Source organism: Crocuta crocuta, unplaced genomic scaffold, assembly GCF_008692635.1.
Source record: "Crocuta crocuta isolate KB4526 unplaced genomic scaffold, BGI_CrCroc_1.0 scaffold235, whole genome shotgun sequence".
Lineage (NCBI taxonomy): Eukaryota > Metazoa > Chordata > Mammalia > Carnivora > Hyaenidae > Crocuta > Crocuta crocuta.
In genome coordinates, this window is record NW_027531285.1 from 7,898,818 (window position 1) to 7,910,960 (window position 12,143).

The window sequence follows — 12,143 nt, forward strand, 5'->3', positions numbered from 1 at the left end:
TACAGACTATCACACAGACTGGAAAAATCAAACTGAACCCCCGAGACTATCTGGAATAAAAGTACAATGAAAGAAAATAAACATTTTATCATTTAAAAAAATATCTGTGGCGGACAGGCGGCATATGAAATCTCTAATGTTAAACTAAAAATTCATTTTGCATTTGTGGAGGACTTTATATTAATTTAAAAAAAATTAACGTTTATTTTTGAGACAGAGCATAAGCGGGGGAGGGGCAGAGAGAAAGGGAGACACAAAATCCGAAGCAGGCTCCAGGCTGAGCTGTCAGCACAGAGCCTGACGTGGGACTCAAACGCACGAACCACAAGATCATGACCTGAGCCGAGGTCGACACATAACTGACTGAGAGACCCAGGCACCCCTACTATTAATGTAGATGCCCCCTTCCACACACACACACACACACACACAAAAGCCTGCTGCCATGACAACTGTAAGTAGTTGAGAGAGAAAGCACAGCTGTTAAAGAACATATTAATACTAACCAAGTGTTCTGATAAAGGAGACAATATAAAGAAATAAAGGAGAATTTTTACCCCTATCACAGACTTCAAGCCTCAAGTTCCGTTGAGAAGTAATGATGTGAGTCTTTAAGTACCCAATCCCTTAAGAAATGAACATATCCTTCAGTCTTACCCATAGGTCTGTTTCTGTCCCTGAGGTCCCTGTGGCTGGGGTGTCGATAGGAGTCCCTGTAGTGGTGGGCAATGGCCATATCATCCAAACGGTAATGCTGAGGTGGAGGTGGGGTGGGGTGAGGCAGGCCATTGGGCTGGTAGGACAAGCCGTTATTTGGACTGTACCGCTGGCCTGGGCTAATAGTGCATGGTCGCTTGCTTGGATGTTCTGAGTGCAAAGGCTCTCTGTCAAAGCCATTTTCTTTGGTTCTAAAGGGGGAAGAAAAGAGTTGCGTCATGTTACTCAGAAGCCAACATAGTTCAGACACTCACATTTGAACTTACAATATAAACAGAATACTTCTTTATTGGCCAGAAAATTTCTAAGCTCAGCTTCCCAGAAGACCTATGGGAATTCGCTGGAATCCATACTGAGGCCTAAGTAATCACAAGACAGCACACATGAGAAAACGAGTCTACTCCTCATCAAATTAGCAAATATCTTGTCAGTTGAAGCTCATGTGGCTCGGTCACAAGTAAGAGAAAAACCCAACCTCCCTCTGAGGTTAACACTTTCATTCAAAAATGAGTACCTGATTTCAAACAAATTATCCTAAAACTGAACTGTCTTTGGTGACCGTTCATCAAGGTAGAATGGCATCACTTTCTTGATGAATTCTTAAAGGGAGCCTATTATTTATCCGACGTCGCATCTGACTTTCAGGTCAGAACATCTAAGAGCTGTGTTGCCCAATACACTGGCTACCGGCGGCTGTTTAAATTTCACTGTGAGCTAATGAAAATTACGTTTAAAATTCAGCCCTTCATTAGCAGTAGCGATGTTGCGGGTACTCACTCATCACCTGTGGCAATGGTATTGTACTACAACGTCTGGGAGTCTGACATTGCCTTTGTCACCAAGGCAGTCATCACAGCTCCCTGGAAGTAAGCCCCCTTAAAGCAGAGGAAGCTCGCCCAGAGAGCTTATGTGGCCTGTCATCAGGTCTCAGGGCAAGATGGGCATACCCTAACTGTACTTCATGACGTGATATGCAGAGCTTTGAACTTGGCTTTCAGAAGGAATACAGTCTACCAGTGAGCCCTGATAAGTAATCACTGCTCCTAGAGTCTCAAACAGAAACAGGGCTAAAGACATATCTGGGGGCTGGCTATATCTCTATTCTTAGAGACCCACTCAATATATTCAGTAAGATAAGAATGAACGACATCCAACATTGATTGAAATCACAGCTCTTAAATTAATTGTTTCCTTTGTACTTGGCTCTCCTCACAAGACCCGCACTCTGTCCTAGGACCAGTGATAATCCCTATTTTCCCAGGGAAATTTCCCCACAAGAATTCTACCAAGTCACAGTAGCTGTAGATTTCCACATGCCTTTTTGATTTTAGGTTGGTAACAATAGCATAGAGGCCTTTTAAGACACTTTTCCTAGTTTCCTAGTGTCCAGAATACTCTGTCTGATGATACCAGAGGGGTCTATGGCAAAACTAACTCAACAACAGAGATACAGAGATTAGAGCAATAAGATTCTGCCGTGAACAATCCTGTATGTTGGGAAGCATGGAGGAGTCAGAGACAGAAGGCCCAAGCACAAAAAGAAATGAATCCCTGCAGGGTTTAATGTGAAATGAATATATGCCCACTACATCCTGAAGAAAGATGGACTGTTCAAGAGACAGGAGCCTGGGTAACATTGGAAATGACAGCAGGGCATGGTCCTTGTGACAGTGGCAGCCGGAAGTCTTAATGCTGCTCCCATCAGAGTATGTGTCTGAAACACATGGACTCCATACATACTGATCATTGTTGATATCAGACTAAAATGCCCAATGTATCTCAGACATTACCTAAACGCACTGCTTTAAAATAATTTTCAAAGTGAAAGGGAACATTCTAGCTATCAATTTATCTTCTCAGAATATATTTATATCATTCAAATCTGTATTTTCATATCCTATACATTTCTGAATAATACACTTCAACATTCAATGCACATTACCAGCATAAATCAGTTGGAAAATACTGAAGACTATTAGCAGCTACGAACATAATGCTAACACAGCACCTACCTTACCGGCAGGGTGGTGTAGTGGAAAGAGCACTGGACTGGGAATCAAGAGATCTGAGATCTAGTCCTGGCTCTTCCACGACTAGCTGTGTGACCTTGGGCAAGCCACTTAACCTCTCTGGACCTCAGTTTGCTCATCTGTAAAATGAAAGGGTTGGACTAGATCAGTGGTTTTCAAACTGTGCCACCTGAGGTGCTTTTAAGGGATTCTGCAAGCAATGAAGAATTTTTCCCCCAAACAATCAAGGTTTCAAGGGCCAGAGGAAACCTCTTATTCTTCTCTGTTTTACCAGTTGGGGTTCCACCTAAGGTTTCATTTTAAAGGAAAAAGTCTGCTGCTAATATCAAGTTTGAAAACCACTGGACTAGATGATTTCTGAGGTCCTTCCTAGTCTGAAAACTCTGCAATTCAATTATTCTGTTTATGTCAGTTATGTCATCAGGGTTATGATCGAAGCACACAGAGCTAATGGTCCTCTGGCCCAACTGTGTCAGTGTCAACCACTTTAGGCAACAGAGAACTTCTCTGTTCTTTGCTGTGAACAATTTATAAATATTTGTAGCTGATTTTTTTGTGCAAAAATACAAAATACCCTCTAAATACCTTGTAGCAGCCCCTGTTGCATTTCTAAATGCACGAATATCTCTGACTCAGCTATCAAACCACACAGCTTGCTGTTTCTGTCTCTCCTTGTTCAATAACAACACACAGCACTGGAAGAATTCTTATAATTTTCCACGTGGTGGTTGGATATGTTATATACTTCAACATCCAGATCAGCTGTCTGATCAGTGCTATTACTTCGATGACCCATTACTATGAAAAAAGAAGGTTTTTTTTCCTCCCTAAAACAAGGACATCAGTATCCTAAGAAGCAGGGCTAGGTCCTGAGTCTGTCTTCCCATTTCTCTCAGGTCCCTGCTGTCCTATCCTGGGTCCCAGGACTCTGCTAGCTATTGAAACGATGAAGCTGATCCCCTCATGAAGTTAGCTCTATTTTGCCAGCAAAGCATTAAAACATTCACGGCTCATAGAAACAAAGCTATGAAGAGGTGTCCCTGGTGCCTCCACAAATCACCCATGTCCAGGTACAAGGGCAACCCTATTCAAAGGATGTATGTCCAGAAAGGTAACTAAAACATCGCAAGTGCTATTTGTCGTCTTCTTAGAAATGCCAACAACTGTCTCCACCTCATTTGCTTCAGCAAATTCCGAATTAGCCCTTTATATGTTGCCCTTTCAAAGTGTATCAGGCTAAACTAACAAATTATCCCATTGCTTTTCATTGTCCCGTACCAGCATATGGGACTCAAATAACTCAAATTCTAGTGGGAAGTCTGTCACGTCTCAGAGATTTCTGGAAGGCATTTTTTGTTTGTTTTTTAAATCAGCCTGAGAATATTCCATCTCCCCACCAAGAGAAATTTTCTTGAACATAACCCAACTACTTTACCATTTGGATCCCAATCATTTCTCTCTCAAGAGTCTGATGGCCCTAAGAATAGAGGGCCATTCAGGACTCAGCTGTGTGACCTTGGGAAAGTTAACATTCTGGCTTCAGTTTCCTGCCCAATAAAATGGGACGAAAGGGAAATAATGTTTGTTAAAACAAAACACAACAAAGTTTAAGAGAAGACCTAATTTAGATGTTACCCATCTCAGGCTGTAGCCCCCACACCAGCTTTTCAGTAATAGAGGCTGTGAACCGTTTTAGAAAGAAAACACATTTTTAAAACATTTTCCTCTACATAAAGGGTTTCAAAAGTTATGATGGACTAGGGTGCACTGATAATCCCTATTTATATAGAACAGTGTAACATTCAAGGAAATGAGGGAAAAGGAAAAAGTTATTACAAAAAATCATGACAATAAACAGAACGAGAGGACCAATCTCCTACATGACTTGAACAGGCATGTATTTTTCCAAAAAAAAAAAAAAGATTGTTTTTTACATGAGGAAAATATCACTATAAAGATTGTTCTAGAGAGATGCAAACCTGGACAACACAGTAAGCTATAGAATGACAAGGAAGAAACTTACAAATTCTAACCTTAGTGCTATTACAAATAAATAGCTGTGTTGGGTCCTCACTTTTTGGAGTTACCACAGCTATTTCAAATAGAGTATGTCCACACTGACTTCATCTTTCCCTGGTACTTCCTGTACTGGTCAATTTTGCCACCTTCTACCTAGTCACCCAGGCAGAAACGTGGAAGTCATGCTACAACTTTCCTCCCCAAATCGCGTCCTGCCAAGAGCTTGACTCTCTGGGACGCATCCCTGTGCCCTGCTCCAGCACACCCCATCCTGGCCTGATCACACCACTGTCTCACTCAACCAGCATCTCAGCCAGAGCCAGGGCTTGGAGGCCAGCAGACTCTCACAATCAAAACAGATGTATTTATTCTTCTATTTCAGAAGGGCATATTTAAATCTCAGGAAGTAAAAGTTCTATGTTTAAAAAGCCCAAAGACATTAATAACTTAAACACATCTTCCTTCCCTTTTCTAACACATGTGATTTGTTAAGGTTCCCAGAGACCAACTCGACACGGAACCCAAGTGGGAGGTTATCATCCTTGACATCATGTTTTCAGAACACAAATCAGCCAAAGGTCTCTTCAGGAATTGTTAGGAACTAGGTTAAGTTTAGATAAAAATTTTATATAACACGTTTCCATTGGGGTTCAGTAATATATCTGAAATAAAAGATTACACATGACCCTGCCTCCTTAACATGAAAATAAAACCTAATTCTTCATGACACCCTCTAGTGGTTTCCATGTTCTTACTATCCCCCTGGAGGAAGTGGGATATGTAAGTGGGGAGAACAGAGAGCTGAATGACACAGGATCATCACGGGGCCATATGGGCCATATGTGCCTTCCAGCTCTCCATGGCTGAAGCGGCACCCAGGAGTCAGCTTCCTGAACAGCACGGTTATACCTTCAGGAGTGAACAAGATGCACGTGGGCGTTTGTCACTGCAGACAGACAACCACCACACTTGGATCTTCACACATTACACCCTGCAGCTTCACAGAGCCATCTAGGTCTTCCCTCCGTGTCTCCTAAAGCTTGCCACCTGCCCAACAGTTAGGGTGCTTGTCACCAGCTGTCCCCATGCCTTTCCTAATTTCTGGCCACTACAGTGTACTCACTTTCTCCTGCCCCTCCTATCTCTCTGCAACTCTGCTTTCTTACTCTGTCATCTATAAATTCCAACTGGAGCCTTCCAGGCTTTTCCAGTCAGTGAACCAGTCATGGCATTTTATTCCTGGGCTACTCATGGCAATTTTCATTAATTTCAGATATGCGTCTTTTAAAACGATGGAAAGCAAGAAAGTCATCAAGAAAGCAAGCAAGAAAGATTCTTGAGGGAGAGACCATTTGGTATACTACTGAAAAGGACTGCATTAAGCTTAACTTGATTTCTTTGTTCAAGTAGTGTCGGTGGCATTGTTGTGGTTATGTGTGTTGCGTGTGTGTGTGCTTTGCTTTGTTTTGATTAGACATCTAGTATGTATAATGCACTGTCCTAAGCTTTAGTGGGAATACAAAAATGACCAAGACACAATTCATGATAATCCAGGACCCTCCTCCTAAGATTATCATTTAGCACTAGACTTACTCTTTTTAGAAGTGTGCTGGCAAGAAATCTTTACCATAAACACACCGGAGATACAAGGCTTCTATACATCGATGCAGGACCTGAATTTGACAGATAGGATAAAAATAATACAAAAGGGGAACTAGGATATTAGGAGGAGTAAAGATCACTCCACAGTGACGCTCAAAGGAGCAGGGGCGATGGAGGTGGCTTCAGATTTTGGTGCTGCTAATTGCTGGAACTTAGAAAGCTTAACCTCTGTGCACCTCTGTGTTTTCGTCCACAAAACGAGAATGACTGTCTCAGAGCTACTGAGAGGACTATCTGAAAAACTCCACACACAGAGCCCAGCACATGTTGGCATTCAATAGTTTAACCAAATCACTTTGTGTTCAAGGCAGAGCATTCAGTGGCTGGTGGTATAAGAAACCTAGTTATAACATCATGGGTGTTTGAGTCAGAGAGGTAAGGATCAGAACCCCATCAGTGCCTCTTAGAAGCCATGTGATCTCAGGCCCATTCTCCAGCCTGCCTCTACACAGCAGGACCGTCAGAGAGTAAATGCCACAGAGAAGTCCCCTCTCTCTGCAGTTTCCCAGCTCCCGATGGTCAACCGGAGTCCTGAAGCAGATGAGCCTCCTCACAAATCATCTGAAGGCCTATCATAGCCTGATGTGACATCACAATTCCCACATCATTCATGTCACTTCATCTCATCACATGGGCATTCTCTCATCCCGCATCGTTGCAAGAAGGGTGAGTACAGTACAGTAAGATATTTTGAGAACGCGTTGACGTAACTTTTATTACAGCATATTGTTATAACAGTTCTATATTATTACCGGTGTTGCTAATTTCTTACTGTGCCTAATTTATAAATTCAACTTTATCATGGGTATGTACATAGAGGAAAAAACAGAGTATACAAAGGGTTTGGTACTGTCTGTGGTTTTAGGCATCTACTGGGGGGCATCTGGAAACATACACCCCAAGGATGATAGGGCGCTACTGTATATTAATGTCAGTTACTTAGCATGAGGCCCTGCACATCTTAAGTGCTCAGTAAAATAGCAACCATTTTTTAAAGTTTATTTTTGAGAGAGACAGAGAGAGGGGGAGAGAGATTGAGCTTGTGAGTAGGGGAGGGGCAGAGAGAGAGAGGGTAAGAGAGAACCCCAAGCAGGCTCCACACTGTCAGTGCAGAGCCTGGCATGGAGCTAGATCCCACAAAACATGAGATCATGACCTAAGCCGAAACCAAGAGCTGGACGCTTAACCAACTAAACCGCTCAGACACCCCAAATAGTAACCATTTTTAATATTTACGATTGGGAAGCCTTCATTTAAATAGATACCGAGTTAGCCTGTGAAGTATGAATACAATGATGACATATAAGAACCAAGGAACAGAGCAGAAACCACCGTTCAGCACACAGACTAACACATGAAGAGGATTCAGCAGGGCTAGATCCTAGGAGAGCAGCAAGACATAAGGCTGGCAAGTTCAGGTTGGTGTGGAGAGACCAAAATGTCCTCTACAACCATGCAAGTCTTCTTATCATGTAAATGCAACTTAATCCTATTTTACTAGAAACCTTCAAAATTGATCTGACTATACATTAAAAAAATCATTTCTACAAGAATGATTACTCCCTTCATGCAACTGAAGCCTGCGTAAAAGATGCAGCATGAAACAAGAATGCGTGAATTTAACATAAACTTCCTATATTTTGTCATAGACAACTGGATGCAGTAGACAATACTACTTTAATTCTTATTTGCATCGTCAGTTAATCCTGCAATTCCCTGTAAAGTGTATCTGCCTTTTCTTTTTAGAAAGACAAAAATATTGAAACCTCACTTATTCTACAGAAATGGACAAATGGGCCCAGTAGGATCAGCCAGTGTGTACTGCGATGACAAATCTGAACATTCAAACAACAGTTTCAAAATGACTGTCTTCTGACCCTCCAACCTTCAGCATTTTTTAACTTACTCATTAAGTCAGGAAACCTGGCTGGCTGTGGGTCCTCTGTCGTTAAAGAGATTTATAAACCCCCAGAATATTATACTATCACATTTACCCACTTGGGCAATTACACAGCAGAAATAAATGAGGGAAAGTAAGGGGGGGGGGAGCCCAATTCCTCATTGAGCTTATTTAAACTGCACGTTAAACACAATTTGTGCAACTGCAAGATTTCAGGTATATGTTTTGCCACTAAGAAGCTTAGTGACTTTAGGCAAGATCTTTGGGCCTTCATTTCCTCAAGCGTAAAGAGAAAGGGTTGGCCTGACAGATCCAAAAGATGCCTCCCAGCTGACAAGCTACAGGATTCTAAAGGTCAAACAAGTCTTTTTAGAAACTAATATTTAATTATTGAGGGAGGAGGTAATACATGATAATGCAACTACGTGGCTTACATAATAGAGTCTAGATTGTTAAGCTAAGAACAATTTAAAGCACAATTAAATTAAAACAATGATATGGAAGAAGAGGACTAATATTTAACACTGATCATTTGAAACAGTCAAGGGTGGAGGCGGAGATAGTGTTACCCATACAAACCCAAGATCAGTCAGTTTGATGTCTCAAGCAAAAAGGAGTCTCTGAGTCAGAAGACCAGCATGAACAGGTAGGTATGAACACAATATTAAAGACAGGTTATGACCAAAAGCTGCAATATCAAAGCCGAGAAAAGAGAAGTAGCAATGATCATTAACATTACATGGGTTTTTTCACTCTAAACATTTTTATTCATTTTGCAGTCTCGAAGGAATGCAGCCTTGTCTAATTGTTCTTTCCGTCCTCACCCCATATGAAAGCATGAGTGTCCTCGTGATGAATATGGTGAAAAGTTTTAAAGCGTGCGCTTCTAGTCTTGTCTTTGAAAGTGGCCGGGGCACCTGGGTGACTCAGTCGGTTAAGCGTCGGACTTCAATTCAGGTCATGATCTCACCACTCGTGGGTTCAAGCCCTGCGTCAGACTCTGTGCTGACACCTCGGAGCCTAGAGCCGGCTTCGGATCCCGTGTCTCCCTCTCTCTCTGCCCCTCCCCCACTAGCACTCTAGCTCTCTCTCAAAAGTGAATAAATGTTAAAAAAAAATATTTTTTTTAAAGTGGTCACTGTGTTTAATCAGTGCAAGGAAGGTTCCTATCCTCTTCGTCAGCTTCCTCCCTCACAGAATGACAGAATAAAGGTCTACTGCAACCAATCAGCTTTTAAACGGCAACAAAGAGTAGAAAGCAGAATTTTCCATTCACTTTCCTGAGGATTTTAAATAACAGCGTGAGTTTAAAATGAAAATTGTTTTTTTCTAAATGTGGTTGTACANTCACTGTTTTTTTTTTTCTTACAGGAAAAAAAATTTTCATAGATTTCCCCAGAGGGTTCATTTCTCTGTAAATAACAATAATGTTTAAAAAAAAAAAAAAAAAACAACCACTACCAGTGGCAATCCTATTTAAGGAGGAGAAGAAAGTTAAATTTGCCAAAACTCATCCCTGAAATACATGATAACTGTTCAGTAGATTAAATCTGCAATCGTCACGGAATTTGAGCCCCCAAAGTTGTAAACAAAATATAGAGCGCTCTTTTGTTCGTGACATGTCATGAACAAATTACCAAAATGTGTTTTCTCCTCAGGTGTCAGTTTTTCCCTCTTTTAGTGACTGATGGTTCCCAGTGTTATTACAGAAACAGATTGATCTTTTTAATGAGCCAGTTTAATAGACTCCAAAATCTCACCGTGGCTGCTCATCCATGGCGGACCATATGCACCAACAAAACATTCAGTAAAACAAAAAAAGCTCTGCTGTCAGACAGCTCCATACTCTATAAAATTTCATATAGTCGATCTGGATATACAGATAAATAACCAGAGAAGAGGAAAATGCATATGCAAACAAGATGCAGAAAATATATGCAAAAAAATACTGTAGAGACCCATATTTTCTTGGCTCTGATCAGATTCCCACAAGATACAAATGTATTTACACAGCATGTTCTCATTTCCCATCCTCCCAACTCTAAGGAACTCCATTTGCCATCCTTCCGTTAAAACACACACTTCAGGGTTCCACTTGAGAAAGAATGTTCCAGCCAAAGAGCAACTGTGTGAATTTTGACTCCAGCAACTCTTTATGAATAACCGAAGGGAGAATAAGCCTGGAGGCTCTTTTAAGAAAGTTCTACCTGATAGAACGCAAACATGCATGCACCTATTGCTGCAGATCGCCCAAACAAAAATGCTGGTTATCTGTGGAACTTACAGGAAGTTTCCACATCAGTGTTAGCACACTGCTCAAGGCTCACCTCAGCGTCGCCCAGGCAAAGTCTGCAGGCACAGCACGTTCAAATAGAAAACAAAACACTGGGAAAGAAAATCAGTGGGGCGACAGCTGGGAATACAGAGGAGGGCAGGACACTGTTTTGTCTGTTACTCCGCAGTTGGGGTTTCTAGAACGGATTGTGTCCACCTCCAATTTTGCCCTATAGGATTATCTTTACTACCGTTATCACAGCCATCTAAACCTTTCCCTAGTATCCTAGGGTCCACTCCAATAAATATTTTCTTCCCAATTGTCCATCTACTCTCCCCCTCTTTTATATTATCCTAGAAAAACAGAGCTAGAACATCTCCACTCCTGCCCCTAGTAACGATATCCTGCAGGGTAAATGGGTTAGAATCAGACAGGAAGGTGCACGTGAATCATCTATCCTCGGGCTGCTTCTTGGCTTTCAGTATCATGTGGACCCGCCACTCAGACACCTGGATTAAGCAGCTGCCTTTAAAAGCTAAAGTACCAAATGCTTAAATATGACTGAGGAAATACAGCTTGCGAAAGCGAGAAAGCGGCACGGTCGGCAGGTCATGTCTGGAGGTGGGTCTAAGGCATGTCAGAAGTAAACTAATGTTTAACCTTTTGCTGTAGGATTTTAAACTACTAAAAGGTCCTATGTCAAGAGGAGAAAAACTCCAGAGACTGTAGCATAAAAACTGCTTAACAGAGGATTATGTAATAACTGTATGTAAACTGGCTGGCTTTTAATAACGTTCTGATTTGCAAAGCAGCTAATACATTTGAGGGTAGCTAAGTCGGTCACAGATAGATGTCTCTGAGTAGCTCCAAGGATCCTAAGCTCCTATGAATCTGGAACATAATTGTGCCAGAATGTTAACCCTCTCAAAGGCTGTCACATTCATGCCTGATGAAATGCAGAAAGAGGGAATGGATAAGTAGAGAAAGGAAACAAATCATGTGACAAATACATTTCTGAATACAGTTTCATTTTAATACGGTTCCATATTTTGACAAATACTATGCAAGATGCTGCTAACGAGACCTCATACTCCAATATTAGAAAATAGTTATATTTGAGGATGAGGTACTCGAGGAAATTATTTTAACAGGAACATGAGAAATTTCATGTATATGCCTTATTTAACAACCTCTTTGTAGGGCTGAATGGAGAGGGGGCTTTGTTTTACAGTTCTGAGAATTCTCAGCGATGAGAGCAGAGTGTCTGATGAAACGAATAGTGGCTGATAAAGCGTTCAGCAAAAAATGCCATCTATTAACTCTATTACTTAATGCTTATCTTCACTCGGTTCATCTAGCTTCCCAGAAGTTTTCTCTTAACTCACATAAACCCCAAATTAAATAGCTATTGCACTGTGTTCATTGAGCAATGCGTAAGAGCCAGCTTTCAAAACCACCACGTCCTGAGAAAACTTGGAACAGCAGATTTCCTAACACTGAAGGGCAAAATATGTGGTCAGGTTGAAGTATATAATAAATG

The 12,143-nt window shown here is 41.4% G+C and overlaps 1 protein-coding gene across 1 annotated transcript in view; it reads right to left on the minus strand.

Moving 5' to 3' along the window:
• Positions 1–12,143, minus strand: part of RUNX1T1 (RUNX1 partner transcriptional co-repressor 1) — a 111,578-nt gene that overhangs the window by 33,304 nt on the left and 66,131 nt on the right. The window contains exon 6 of the mRNA XM_077771229.1: positions 658–908. Coding sequence (XP_077627355.1) covers positions 658–908 — 251 coding nt within the window. The remainder of the gene's footprint in view (positions 1–657; positions 909–12,143) is intronic.